Source organism: Cydia fagiglandana, chromosome 7 (assembly GCF_963556715.1).
Source record: "Cydia fagiglandana chromosome 7, ilCydFagi1.1, whole genome shotgun sequence".
NCBI classification, from domain to species: domain Eukaryota; kingdom Metazoa; phylum Arthropoda; class Insecta; order Lepidoptera; family Tortricidae; genus Cydia; species Cydia fagiglandana.
The window spans coordinates 6,752,084-6,768,233 of NC_085938.1; the positions used below are offsets into that span (position 1 = coordinate 6,752,084).

A 16,150-nucleotide genomic window follows, 5' to 3' on the forward strand; every position below is an offset into this window, starting at 1 on the left:
ACGTTTGTTGTATGGGAGCCCCACTTAAATCTTTATTTTATTCTGTTTTTAGTATTTGTTGTTATAGCGGCAACAGAAATACGTCATCTGTGAAAATTTCAACTGTCTAGCTGTCACGGTTCGTGATAGCCAGGTGACAGACGGACGGACAGACGGACGGACGGACAGCGAAGTCTTAGTAATAGAGCCCCGTTTTACCCTTTGGGTACGGAACCCTAAAAAATTAGCTGTTTCATACATTTCGGCTATGATGATTCATGATTTCCGATGTTGATTATTTTCTATGAGATAGTCAATATTAATTTTTTTCGCGATTTCGTGATTGGTCCCATCGATGAATAAATTAGAAAAATAGGTTCCTGATCACCGATAAAATTACTTCGTCTATAGGTAGGTAATACTGGTGTGCCGATTGTAGAAAATTACAACCTTCCTTTTACTCCAGTGGAAATTTCCTGAACTCCTGGAAATTATCTGAAATGTAAATGTCATTAACGTTACATGCTTACTGAAGATAGGTCGTTTTCCAGGCTCCATCATGTTCCACGTGCGGCGGCGGCCGGCGGACTCGCAGCCGCGGCGGCGCAAGAAGAAGACCGCCGGCTGCGGGGCGGGCTGCGGCGCGGGCGGCAGCAGCGCGCGGCCCGGCTGCGAGCCCGTGCTCGTCGAGGTGGCGCCCGACGGCTCCGCGCTAGAGAACGGCCGCCGAGTGCGCATCACCGGCGACATGCTCGAGGTAACACCGTGCACTCTCTCATAACTCATAAGAAGACCGCCTGGTGCGGGGCGGGCTGCGGCGCGGGCGGCAACAGCGCGCGGCCCGGCTGCGAGCCCGTGCTCGTCGAGGTGGCGCCCGACGGCTCCGCGCTAGAGAACGGCCGCCGAGTGCGCATCCCCGGCGACATGCTCGAGGTAACACCATACACTCTCTCATAACTCATAACTTCGTCCTCAATACCTTCAACTATATGGGATGGGTAAAAAATAACTGCATTCCCGTTACCAGGGAGGTTTTGGGATTACACTGAGCAACTTTTACTATGGCACCAAACTCGAAATCACGAAAAAAGATTTACCCTCCCATATAAAATGGACCGGCCAAAATGAATTAGCCAAATTTTTATTTCGTGATTTCGGCTTTGGTCTCATAGTAAAAGTTGCTCAGTATGATCCCAAAACCTATCTGTCAACGCGAATGTAGTTATTTTTTAGCCACCGTGTACATCTGCTGTTAACCTATCCTTGTTTCATACAGTAATGTGTTTATTACTTACTATTTCCATCGGCGGCAGCGCAAAAAGACCGCAAGATGTGAGCCCATGCAGCGTGCTGCATCTAAGATTCTACCTGGTATCTTCTATTTCTTAAAGATATATTCAGTTAGTGACAGAACGACTGCGCGACCAAAAGATAAACAATAGGTAAGCTAAGTATTTCATTATGTGAGCATAATCGTTGTAGTTTCCTTGCTTCAATTTTTTAGTGTACCGTACAAAAATTTGTTCACGGAACACTTATTTACCTTCTAGAATCCTTAGATTTAACATCTACTGTCTAGTTAAAATTCTAGACTTCAATTACACGTCTGTCACCCTCAACATTCATCAATAGACGTATTAATAATAATAATAATAAGCCCGCAGGGCAGCTTGTGGCGAGCTGTTGGGGAGTAACGACCCCACGGACCCGAGTGCTCCCGAGAGTCGGTCAGGGTCTCCGTCTCCGGCGTGTCTTCGTCGGTCGGAGTGGACCCCAAGGGGACCCGCAGGACTCTCAGCTCTGGCTTGCCTTCATTGGCCGTCCAGAGAGGAGTCGCTAGAGCTATATGCTCCAGGGGTGGAAGTGAAAGATGCATAAGACGCGAGTTGGCACAGTGGCTGGTAACAGCCACTGGGTAGAAAGCGGCGCACACCTCTCGACACCCCTGAGCCGCTCACATCGATGTTGCTCCTGGTCGTCTTTACGACGGCAGTTTCAGGGGCCCATCTAGTCAGCGGCGAGTCACCACCTGCCTCGATGACGGTGTTAACATTGTTATGGCAGGTGTCCGGACCTCTTTGCAATAGCCCAGTTTCATTGTCCACCCAAACTGCAATCTATAGACCGGAACGCTGTTCACTTTTTCTACAATAGTCCCAATGCCTGCTGTGACCGGTTCATGGGTGTCTATTGTTGCGCCTGTGAACGGGTTCCAGCAGGCGTTCTACATGACATTAAAGCTCTCCAAACGGCCTCTACGTGTTGGATCTGTATCCCCACGCAAGCCTATCAAAAGACCGGGATTTATAGGCCCGTGAAATCCAGAAAGGAGATACAAACAATAATAATAATAATATATTCTTTATTGCGCACCACATAATGAAAAAGAATACAGAAAAAGAACAGATATTACATTAGGTAACAACAGGCGGTCTTATCGCTCAAAAGCGATCTCTTCCAGACAACCTTTGGGTAGCAGGAAACCAATAACTTACAACAATGAACGGGTAGTGCAGATACGAGATTACGTAGAATACTAATAGAATAGCCTCACATATCAAGAATAAATATAAAAGATATATTAAAGAATTATTCTAAGTAAATACAATAAATATATAAAATACATATATATATATACATATATACATACATAAATAAATAAAGGCAAATTAAGGCAGTGACAGATAATGGGATTTTATAAGGTTTTTAAATATGGAAAGCGATTTGGCGCATCTTATATCCGACGGCAAAGCATTCCACAATCGAACAGCCCGAAAAGTGAAGGAGGTATTATAAAATTTAGAAGAAGAAGAAGGAGGAGCAAGGAGATGCTTCTCCGCACACCGCGCAGAAGAGAGGTATTTATGAACGTACGTATGAAAATAATGACGTAGATGAAGAGTTCAACCAAATTAGGGACACCCGTAAATAGTGATAAGGACACTCGTAATTGTTGAGTCAGACTTTCCTAATGCGAGTATTCATGTGGTGGCAATGACAATACCGTCGTGTGAGCGTGTGACGCATGTCGTTGATTTCTGAGAAATAGTGCTGACTTTTGATTGTGGGCGAGCGTATACATACGCGTATGAAGTGTGAGTGCCTTTTTAATAAACCTTTCAAAATGACGCCATTAATTAATTTAATTGTTATTGGTTTTATGCCCATCATAAACGAGAGTAAACAACCCAATTACGCATTTGTGCCATTTAAGATAATTAAATCTTGGCGCAGTCATAAACTTTAAGCATGTACTCGTAAGTAGGCATACAATATACGTACAACGAAATAATACGATAGTGATCTAATTTATGCAGAATTAACTGGGGCATCAGACACCGCAAAAGAGAGTACATTTACATACTACGTTTATCTAGTAATGCATAAATACATTATTTACGTTAACGATTAGACAAATTGAAATAGACGCTGTCAATTACATATTTGAACTTTTAACATCGATCGGAATATTTGAATTTATATCCATTTTTACCTCCTTCCTCCTCCTCCTCCTCGCGTCGGTTTCCTCAATGCTGAGGGTCGTGACCATCTCGTCGAAATAGTTTTGTGTGGACCACTCGGCGCCACACACTTCTATCTGCTGCCTCGTGAAGAGCGTCGTGTACGGTGGTGTCGAGGGTGGTGCGAACCTGGTCAGTCCAACGTATCGGGCTTCTGCCCCTAGGTCTGTTTCCTTCCACTTTGCCAGTGACCACTAATTTTTCAAGATTATCGCTGCTTTTCCTGGCTATGTGTCCGAAGTACTCCAGAATCCTTCGTAGGCAGGTGGTAGAAAGTCTCGTCTGGATCTTGAGCTCCTGAAGAATCGATACGTTGGTGCAATGTGCTGTCCAGGGAATCCCCAGCATCCCCATTTTTACCGGTGTATCTTAAATAGTGTTGACTCGTCGGATACTCTTAGACCAAATGTATACTTATACTTACTATTGGTCTAAGATCCCACATATATGGTCGACGTTTACCAATCCGTCTGACGAATGAAACTATGAAAATATGAAAGAAAATATTTTCCAGAATATAAATAAATAGGGTTGCCTAAAGAAATATGGGCAAGGCTATTTTTAATGAATTTTTGAAAAAAAGTTTTTCGCCGAATTTCATCGATTTGTCTGACGAACGAATTAAGTTTCAATTCATACGTGGGATCTCCTACTATATCAACTGTTTGTAATCTACGTGTTTTACTCGTTGAGTCATCCAATCAGTGCTGGACGCCTCTATTTAATAATATCATTTTCTTAGAATACTTTCTGTCTATGGAATGGCGATAATATGAAGGCTCGAGGTTCAAACTCCGTTACATTGCAGCTATTTGTGTGTCCAAGGTTGATGTTAAATAATGTGAGAAAACCTTATGTCTCAACAAATGTTACCCGTAATGACACATGCTTTTAGGTACCTTAACACAGAACATGACTACGCATAAGATGCGCATTGAAACGTGCTATTTTAAAGGGGTTAAATAAATTGCAAAGCTCCGGCTTGTTCAAAGAAAGCTATAGCACGTTAGCACAAAAAAAATGAAATTAAATACTTAGAAAAAATGTGGTGTCTAAAATTGCTTGCTATAGGAACCTAATTTGGGAGATGAAAAAGCGAACACAAATTATATTATAGAAACTTTATTAAACCTAAGATCTTGCCAGTGGTAAGTTTGTGATTTAATCCTAACCTGCGAGTCCTGTGTGAACCTTTAACTTGATTTGACGACACCTAATTTTAGAACTTAGCTCAGTGGACAGCTGGGCCGCTTAACAGGTCCAGAATAAAGCTTCACACAGAATTCTACTTATTTTAAGAACTAATTTATTTTTATACTAAATACTATGTACCAGGATTTTCAAATGTCTTTATCTTACTTTAGTGGTTGCTCAAAATTCTAAATTTACTCTAAACTTTGCAGCTGGCGCTGATGCCCTACTAAATTAAATCATGGAAAGGACCGACCTCAGAATTTAAACGTTCCTCAGATGCAGCGGGGTGACAGGCTGCTTTCCCCGGTGAAACTATATGCTGAGCGGAGACGTAGAGCTCAGGGGCCACGCACGTGGTACCAAAATGACGTGGCAGAGGCAGGTGGCGTGTTTAAATTCCTCGCTCCAGGAGGTCTCCAAAACTAAATTGACTTCTAAGATTTTTGAAGCTTTTGAGATAAATTACTCAATGATTGAAATAATAAATGAATAAATGAATGAATAAATCCCGGCTCCTGAAAACCGAGAAAAAGGTTATATTAGCCTACGCCCTTTATGGCCGCTAGAAAAGAGACGAAACCATTGGAAATTTGGCTCACCGCACTGGTAGCTGCTAAGCCTTCTGGCGGAGCGCTCCCTTCCCTCGAGCAGGAGTCTCTCTGCAAAGAACCACAATCTGGTTAAGAACAAACCCACAACGTCTCGCGCCATTTTGGAGTTGATCACCACGAAATTTAATTTCTACTCACTCAGTGGAGCTTCCGTAGGACTCAAGCCGTTTCCATCTTTCAGACCACCATGCCGAAAGTGTGGTCTTCCCACAAATTGGGCTCTTGCGAGCGAGTGTCCCCAGAGGGGTTCCCAAATCAAATGTGCCTATCATTCTCGAATGATCTCCAATATGGAGTCCCTGAGAGCCCTATTAACAAAAGGTAGGGTGGCAGTCCCTTGAAGACACAAATCCTTCGAAAATTCTGTCTGAATTATTTAGACAATTTCACTCCTGAGCCTAAGAAATATATTTTTATCATTAAATCTAATATTGTTTCATTCCAGAGCCACTTTGTAAGTCTGTAATATCTAAGTTTTGTTTTACATCAAAATTGTTTTTTTATCTTATAAATCATACCTACTTCATACAAAGTTTTCCTGGAGTGACAACATAAATATCTCAAGTTTTAATTATTTTTAGTCATATGACAACCCCGAAAACAGATAAGCATCGAGAGGTGCATCTGAATGCAACAGATTATGCATAGAAATGCAATCAATGAGGTTTGTTTTGGACACCGTTAAAAACGTTGAAATTAGAAGAGGTATTTTTCTTTTAATTATCAATCGACCCAAAATACTTATTTTACATTTAGAAAAATGTACTACGTTACAGCATAATAATATCAAAGATACTCGTATATGTAACTCCGTATAAGATAAATAAAGTCTAAGAAAAAAACGTGCCTCGGAAATCAAGAAAAAGTCGTTCTCGAATAGATGGCGCCATTACCTTTGGCATATTCTCGGCTAGATGGCGTTGACGACACCGTTTGATATTTAACAATTTTAACACATATTAGTTAAAGAACATGGGTCAGTATGGAACAATAAAAATTAAAAATCATTTATCCGTATACATATATTGTTTAATCTATACATTTTCAATTTTATTTTAAGTTTTAATCGTGTGTCTATAGATGGCAGTAAATGTACCGTGACTACAAAATTTACTATGGCAATAGCCCTCTATCTCTATACTATCTATTCTCTTTGATAATATAACCAATAGTGGGCACACATAAGAGGTTGCGGAGTTCGTGGAAAATAATTACGGTAACCCCACTACATGTACAACTTTCTACAAATACATTATGTTTAACTAGTTAAATATGCATCCCTATTGGAACTTTCATTATGTTAGAAGCCTACGCCGTCAATCGTATCAGAGAATTACGTGTTAAATAGTATTAAATGTAACAACTGCGAAGGAGGTGCCCTTTGATGAGAATTCAATGGGAGTAGTGTAGGCGTACTGGGAGTCGACTAGAGTTAATTCTTCGCTCAGTCGGAAGACGCGCTTCCATTCACAGAAACAGTATTGTTTTGCAGATACGACGTATATATATTTGTGCAAAAACTTAGATTTAATTAAAGCTTACCTTTGTTTAGTATAATGACTGATACACCGCGGTTAATACTACTCGTATATCACAAATGTAGTACGTTGTAATGGTTTAATTCTGAACGTGTTATTTTGATATCGTATCGTTATGCTAATTTCAGTGTATTCCATTTGAATATTAAACCAAAATAAATTGGTTATTTTATCAATTATCAATATACTCATACTACGCATCAATGTCATCGTACATATTTAAAGTACAGTCGTATTTGCTTGTCATTTAAAACCTAACGTGGGTGTGGAAAGATATCAAAACTTGTTAGTGGTGTGCTTACAAACGTACTATTACCATTCCTAATTACTACCACGGAGTCTATTATCTACCGATAGGTACCTATTATTCGGAGTGGTAAAGGCCTAATTGTAGATTTTTTGTTTGACATTGTAATATGCAAGAAATAAAAGGCTTTTTAGGGTTCCGTACCCAAAGGGTAAAACGGGACCCTATTACTAAGACTGCTGTCCGTCCGTCCGTCCGTCTGTCACCAGGCTGTATCTCACGAACCGTGATAGCTAGACAGTTGAAATTTTCACACATGATGTATTTCTGTTGCCGCTATAAGAACAAATACTAAAAACAGAATAAAATAAAGATTTAAGTGGGGCTCCCATACAACAATCGTGATTTTTGACCAAAGTTAAGCAACGTCGGGCGGGGTCAGTACTTGGATGGGTGACCGTTTTTTTCTTTTTGCTTTTTTTGCATTATGGTACGGAACCCTTCGTGCGCGAGTCCAACTCGCACTTGCCCTGTTTTTTATTTTATTTTATTATTATTCGGAGCTGGCATGATTAATTCTTAATTTTTTTCCACTGGCCTAAAATCAATATGAATTTAATGACTAATTTTCATTGTGCTATTGTTGATATCACCACAATGATGTAGCACTGAAAGTTAAAATGTTAAATGAAATGTCAAATGTCAGATTATTAAGTGGGACTTTTATAATGAGCGTGTATAATTTAATTACCCTCAAGTGGGCTCTTTATTTGCTATCATTGTGATATATTTACAATGGTAGGAGTTGGAGTTGCGCCTTATCAAAAGCTCGATCAACGATTATAAGCGCATTTACAACGAGAAATGTATGTACTTCGTTGCGGCCTTTTACGCACGAAGTAACATCGTCTGTAATTTTCCATAAGGACTGTTTCTAATTGTGTCTTAAATTTATAAAGTGGCAACTACCAAAGCCCCTTTTGCCCGTAAACTTACTGAACTGCCCACTGTTACGCACACTAAACGTTGCATTCCTGTGCGACGGAAATGCGCCTACATAGGAGCGTGTTTTTCACACGTTAAGACGTGCATAGTATTGATTTTACATGTGTTAGCATTGTGCGCTCAACGCTTACCTGTTGATCACCATACCGTGATTATAGCTATAAAAAAACTTACGTTCTCCTCATTACCTTGTGGCTAGGTGGGGTCGGGCAACGGCACGGCGCTCCAGCTGTACGGGCCGTCGATCCAACCGCGGCACTGCGTGGTGGCGGCGGGCGAGGCGGGCGGCTACGTGGTGACGCCGCTGCACGCCGACGCGCACGTCTATGTCAACGGGCGCCGCGCGATCGCACCGCACTCGCTGCCGCTGCAGGTAACCATGTCCAGGTGGAGTCGCCAACGGATGTCAAGGTTTAAGGGCCTTCGACCCAGCCTTATTGTGTGATGGCGGCGGGTGAGGCGGCTGCTATACCTAGTCTAGCCATAAATTCTGCAACGACTATAAGTGTACATAACAACTATGATTAGTTATTAGTTATCAAGATTATACTAAGCTTCGCGTCAAGAGGTGCCACATTTACGAGTACTCCCGCTACCGGTAACCGAATGAATGGTACCCGTATTCGCATCGCTCTGGATTGCCTTGGTGGTATCCAAAAAGATAATTTGGGATGTTGATAAAAAAAATTACATAATAATCTATATCATGGTCATCTTTCAAATGTGAAATTAGGTCACACATGTAGCTAATAATAAGCATGCAAAAAATGTATGCCTAAACTATAGGTACACACTAAGAACAGTATTTAAAAATTGAAATTAATACAACTTTATACCTATTACATATTTCAAGTACATTATTAAAGTCAATTGCTAAATAAATAAATAAGGACATTACATTAATTACGATTTCAAAAATTCATTCATTTCATTACGATTTCAAAAATTCATTAATTGTATAAAAACATTTTTCTGTTACCATTAACCCAAACCAGGCGTGGCTCACTCCGCAATTTCGTCGCTTTGCTACAGGTAGCTAAAAGTCCATCCGTTCGACCCCAATTTTGGGGTTTGCTATAAGCCGCGCGTGGCGCTGTCGCCACCTAGCGGCCATATCTGTGCTGATCGTGACAGACGCGTTTTGTTAGAGAATCTTCTGTACCTAGTACTATTATTTATTCTGTGCCCAAAAGGTTGTTGTCTTATTATGAGACGTAGATACAATAAGTGTTGTACCTGTAGCCGCGCGTGCGTGGAAGTTTGAACATCATTTTGTTAAACTTGGCCCTCAATGGCTTTTCAAGTTCAAAGTTAGGAGTTTAATACACGGAAACTGTTTCAAAACAAATTAAGAGCAACAAAACACTTCGGCATAAATTCTTACTTTGTAGCATAAACAAGGCCCTGTTCAAGTCGACACCATCTCAATTAACCAATTAGTCAGGAAGGATGTTTGTTATTCCAGACAGTTTTCTGTCAGTGTCGAGTCCCTCGCACAAAAACATGCTTCACTTAGCTCGTGGGAATCCAAGTATATTTTATTCTTCAGAAATTACGATTTTAACAAACAATGAGGAAAATCTTTATGTTCCGCTCTCAAATCAAATGTTATTAATATTTTGCCTTTATGGCAGCCATTAGATAATTGAGAAAGGTATGTTGAGATGCTTTGGAGTTTGGACACGTGGAAAGATTGAGTGAAAGAAGGCTAACAAAGAGAGTGTATAAGGGAAAAGTAGAAGTTGGAGTTGGAAGGGGTAGACCTCGGCGGACTTTCTCTGATCAGATCGGGGAAATCCTGAATCGTGTATGAGGAATGTTATGAAAGTGAAGGAAGCGAAAGAGGTATGTCAGGATCGTAGCAAGTGGAAATCCGTGGTCTCTGCCTACCCCTCCGGGAAATCGGCATGATTATGTATATGTGTATATATGTATTTTGCCTTTAGAGTGTCCTAGATATTATTCCTTCGTTCACGTTACATTCGCCACATAAAATTGGGTGATTCCATTATGTTTTAGTATGAACATAACGATTGTTGTGTCGTTACGACCGCCTGCGGGCGCGCCGTTTAACGTCATCTATTTATTGATGTCCTGCTTCCCGGCCATTGCGCGCTGCCATTTCATTTGCCCCATTTTCCGGGACGCATTAGAAATAACAAGTGCCATACACAATAACTAGGCAAATGTTATGCATTCAATTTTAGCTCTGATTTCCACGCAATTAAATATGAATAGTAGGCTAACAAAGCCTTGCGGTGGATATTGTGTCCCGGCATGAATAATGATAGGTTTTCAGTACCTAACGTTAGTTCAGTTACTAATGGAAACTAAAAGCACTGACATCGATATAATAAATCAGTGCAAAAAGGTCGTTTAGCTATTATGTTTATCACACTGACAAAAACGGGTGTATTCATTTTTAGTGCGTGCATTTTTTAAGACGAAACGGGAGCTGAGCTAAAAGTCAATTTTGAGATTTCAAGCTGAATATACCCGTCGCTCTGACGGGGCGTAACCGCGGCGTGAGAGACTGTATTTGTATGTGTAATGCACGCACACAGACGCGTGCGGTGCGCCCGTACTCGCGCTGGCGCGCACCTCACTGATTGCAATTTGCATTGCCACTTTTTGTTACTGCTACTACTAAGTAGGGTAATTCGCCAGTAACTGGCCACTTTTAATAACTGGCCGCCCTAAACTAAAAATTAATCCTATTCACCTATAAACAGAATTCATTTTAGTATAAGGATTCAATAACTTCAATAACTGGCCACTTTATACTAAAATTAATTCTATTTATAGGTGAATATAATTAATTTTTGGTTTGGGGTGGCCACTGACGAATTACCCTATTGCGATTGAACTTTTTTACTTACCCGGCTTACGTTTACGGAACTCGATATCGAATAGGGTAATTCGCCAGTAACTGGCCGCCCTAAACTAAAAATGAATTCTATTCACCTCTATACAGAATTCATTTTAGTAGGTATAAGGTTTCAATAACTGGCCACCTTATACTAAAATGAATTATATTTATAGGTGAATAGAATTCATTTTTGGTTTGGCGTGGCCTGTTACTGGCGAATTACCCTATTTATGTACTTAGTGTGTGTGTGTGTGTGTGTGTGTGTGTGTGTGTGTGTGTGTGTGTGTGTGCGTGTGTGTGTTTATACTAGTATCAAGTAAGTATTTTTTTTTCAATAATGCTCAGAAACGAAGTATAGACATGACAAATATAAATATTAACGTCTTTGTAAGGCAGGATTGGACATTCTATAGAGTAAGAGTAAGTGTATGAAACAACCAATTCAGCTAGGACTAGGGAATGCTATCTAGATCTCGCAATTTCGAGATCTCGCTAGATCTCGCACGTATTTTCGAAATTTAACCTAGTTGACAGGAAATCTCGATATATGCAATCTCGGTCGAGATCTCGATTAATATATTCGAGATCTCGAACAAGACTGAAAGTGAAATACTTTGTTTTAAGTAATATATGACCTTAGATTCATGTTGTTCAGGCAGTGCTATTATGTGTCCGGCTTTAGCTCTATTATTGTTACGCAGTTTCTAAGTAAAGGTAAAGTGGTTTAACATCGATAGCATTTCATAGAAGTAAAGTAAAAATTAAAATATATTTTATGTTAAATATTTAATTTGTTGTTGCTATTTTCAAAATATAACATGAGGTACCTTAAATAAGTAGTATGTCGGCGGCATATCGAAAAATCGTAATCCTTGGCGTATCATGAAACGCCACCATTTCCTGATCTAATATTAACCCAGGCATATCACGATCTTCCTTATGAAAGAGACGGCAGATCCATCAGAGCAATGCATTCTTTGATATTCCTAGCTTCATAGCAGGCGCATTGTAAAATAATTGATCGAGAAATCATATACATATTTTCAATGATTTTGTAAATGACTACAGTTATGACTACGGTTATTAGAAACCAATTATAGTATGTTTGATATTCTTTCTAATGGTATGCATCACCAATTGATCAGTAAAATAGAACCCGAGAAATAATGATCAGTTGAGGTCGGTCGCCCGCCATTTACGTGACGGAACAAAATTCATCATTACTTTGTTATATGTATAATATCATACATCAATAAAACTTATGTTTTTGGAAAGCTAATGAAATTTTTCGTATATTTTATAATAACATTAATTGCGATAAAGTTATAATTTATTGAGTTAGACGCATGTTTTGTCAGTACTTATGCCATCCATGCACGGTAAAAAATCATATATTTTAAATATTTTGTAAATGACTACAGTCATGACTACGGTTATTATAAAACAATAATTGCACGTTTAATACTCTTTCAAACGACATCTCACACGAACCGATCGGTCCCATAGGACTAAAGACGTGAACAAATATCAATGCTGGTCGGCCGCCCACTTTTTCCTTCCTTTTTTTCGACACGTCCAAATAAAAACCGGTTTATTCATATTCTGGAGACCACGAGGAACACGTCCATACCAGTTTTAGGTATTTAGAAGAGATGTCGACGAAAATCGTGAAGGAGACGACTTTTGTTTAATTTGCCTATAGACTATAGGAATATCAGAATATCACACCTTGAGGTTTGCGCAAAATGGCTGGTGTTCGCTAGGCAGATCATGAAATGTCGGCGTTTCATTATATTCCTAGGAATATCTCGATACGCCCGATTTTACGATGTCTATATCTATGGAATTCTTAGAGATTATTGATTAAAATAACACATTTTTAGTTACTTTGTCAAATTCGATCTCGTCGAGATATTAATCTCGATCCCGAAAATCTGACTGTCGAGATCTCGAAACACCCAATCTCGATTCGGATTTTTCGTGCGAGATCTCGAATCGCCAATCTTGGTGCGAGATTGCATTCCCTCGCTAGGACCTTAAATTGCTCGACAATTACGGAGCGTGACTGTACCTAAAAATTTTGTAAACCCATAACCATGCAATAAAATATTTTTGATTTTGATTTCTAATTTGAAATATTAGAATCAAAAAGTTCAAAATAGATTGTACCTATGTAACTACAAAAATGTGTTCCCTTCCCTCTCCTCAACGCAAAACCCCTTGTGTCTTAGGAGGATCTAGATATTTTCACACAAGACGGTTTATCGATAACTTCTTACATCACTAGATTATCGACATTAAATGTCGACTATTGCCCATCACTTTTCTGGCTGTGTACGTATTTAGAAACTTGACTCCGCCCCTAAAATTAGTGCGATAGGGACAACTGCAGCTGAGGCGAAAAATCCTGCGTAAAAATGACAAAAATCGAGGTTTCGTAGTCCTCTTTTTCCTCCTCCAAAACTTAACCAATCGTAACCAAATTTGGAAATCTAAATGATTATGAAATTATCTGTGTCGGACCGTTTTGCTTTTTTGGCTAATTGATATCAGTTTTGAATACCACGCCTCTCATTGCGGCATAGTCAATTAGGCCATTTTGGCCATTTTTGAAGGGCTCTAGCGCCTTAAAAAACAAAAATATTACAAAAAGCAAAACGGTCCGACACAGATATTGACAATATTAATCTGTGTTGAAAAAAACATTGCTCTAGCTTCAAAAACCACGGAGGAAAACGAGGACTACGTTTGTATGGAGAAATGACCACTCCTGTTGGCTCTTAATCATGCCTTACATCACAAACGGCTTGGTTTTTCATTTTAACAACAGTCGGACATGCACATGAGATCATGAGTCAGCAATAAAAGTGCGTCACAAAAATATTTTTGCCAGTAACTTATTTTATACTTACTTCTTTATTCTTTTTTAGTAAGTAGGTACTTATCTATACCTATATATTGACAGCACGGGTGTTTACTGAAATTCGGGCGAGTGTCGACATTCCGCTTCGTGGACCCGAACCAAGAGAACATCCTCAACCGAAACCTTTCCCAGTCGCAACACTTCGGCTCCGGCTCCATATACGACAGGTGGGTAACGCTCTATCACTTCACACGGTCTCTTGGTAGCTGTCGTGATTAGTATTGGCCTAGTAATCGTTACATGTTGTTTGTTCGCAATAAAATACTTCAAATGAACTAGAATTTTTTAAATCATTAATGCACTTTCTACATTATTGTTCTGTTTAATCTGCCCGTTCTTGACTACTTTATATGTTTTTATTAATCATTTAAGAAAGTAGTGAAACGTTTGTTTTTATTTTGTTTGCCCCACCGTGAATACTAATAGAACGCTTTCACTATTTTCCTAACACTACAATCTCACTGGAACACTATCAACCCGTCGGTTGCCATCTCCGACGTGTTTATTTTGTTACTTGTCGAATATGTTTGCATGCCCGTTTCACCTGCTCACCACATCGCTTGTGTACGTTGTGGCGCTAGGTCGCCAGAGGGCGGGCGCGCCCTGTCCGGCGCCATGTCGCCGACGTCCGTGGACGAGGCGCCGCACGCCGACGAGTACCGCCCCATGAGCCCCGACCGCGCCTACTCGCCCTACCGCGACGCCAACGACACCCTCACCCCCTACAACAACAACACGCTCAAACTCGACAACGACTCCGTCGTGTCGCACCTCAACGACTCCAAGGAGGATTACCTGCGCGACGACCACACGCCCTCCATCTACGACCAGGACCACTCGCAGAATAGAACCAACAACTCGCAGTATAAGGACAACTACGAGACCACCTTCGATCTAGATGGGAACGTCGAGACCAAAAGCATTTGCAGCGCGAAAAGCGGAGGCTCTGGACACGACAACAGGTACCCTACATTTACTGATCACACTAAACTTATGTGAGTATTCTCCCAAAAACAAGTCAATCATTCTCAGTCAAACCCTGACAATCAATCAAAATCTACTAAACTTATTTCCCCAAAGAAATAATGATTTTTATTATGCATGGGTAGTCGTTTTGAAATGTCGATTTTACGAAGTTTGTTTACGGATGCGGATCGCGAGACTCGTTTTAATTGGCCACTCAATTGAGCTCGGTCCGGACGAACGGTCCGGGATTAAGCTGTTTGAAAAATGGCTGCTATTGGAATTTTTCCTGTACGCGTATCTAAGCGTAATCCATTTTTATAGAAAAATCATAACATGTACGTGTACATACTGAAGTCATAGAGTAATCAGGAAGAACTTATCTACTCACTCATTAGATTATGCTTTTGTACGTATTTCATTCGTTTAATAGTCTAAAAGGCCCTACTTACACATCTACAAGTAGCTGTTGATTGGCCCCTCTTATTTATCTTAATGTTATTTACCTGTAATAAGGTATTAAATTAAGGAAATATGGCGAATAGAGATTCGTTAATATATAATATAAAATCATCTCATTCCATACTATTATGACAAAATTACATAAAATGGGATGCGTCTCCGTAAATATATCCTATAGAGGTGTAATGGGTAGGTATTACGTAATTATTTGAGTAAACTGTAGCTGTTCAGCAATATTTTTCTCGGAATACTTTTATATTGCTATTGAAATAGAAGTACAGTCGCCATCAGATATATCGGAGCGGCTAAGGCGCTCACAAATATCCGAACACGCCTCTATTGTCAGGGCGTTAGAGTGCGTGTTCAGATATTGTGAACACCTTGGCCGCTCCGATATATCTGATGACGACTGACCGACTGTCACATAAGTTAACTGACCATGTTTAAAACTCATTACAACGACGTAAAGTCTAGATGGAGTGGTGGCCGAGTGGGAAGCAGTGGTGGCCGAGTGGATATGACGTCTGACTTTCAATCCGGAGGTCGCGGGTTAAAATCCTGGCTCGTACCAATGAGTTTTTCGGAACTTATGTACGAAATATCATTTGATATTTACCACTAGCTTTTCGGTGAAGGGAAAACATCGTGAGGAAACCTGCATACATCTGCGAAGAAATTCAAAGGTGTATGTGAAGTCCCCAATCCGCATTGGGCTAGCGTGGGGGCTATAGCCCAAGCCCTCTCGCGCATGAGAGGGGGCCTGTGCTCAGCAGTGGGACGTATATAGGCTGAAATGATGATGATGATGATGAAAGTCTAGATTGTGTCATTATAAGAA

General features: G+C 40.2%; 1 protein-coding gene across 1 annotated transcript in view; it reads left to right on the forward strand.

Annotated features, from left to right (window-relative positions):
- LOC134666186 (uncharacterized) overlaps positions 1-16,150 on the forward strand; it is a 129,806-nt gene that overhangs the window by 77,961 nt on the left and 35,695 nt on the right. Inside the window, exons 10-14 of the mRNA XM_063523337.1 lie at positions 531-736; positions 769-912; positions 8,295-8,468; positions 13,930-14,054; positions 14,469-14,849. Coding sequence (XP_063379407.1) covers positions 531-736; positions 769-912; positions 8,295-8,468; positions 13,930-14,054; positions 14,469-14,849 — 1,030 coding nt within the window. The remainder of the gene's footprint in view (positions 1-530; positions 737-768; positions 913-8,294; positions 8,469-13,929; positions 14,055-14,468; positions 14,850-16,150) is intronic.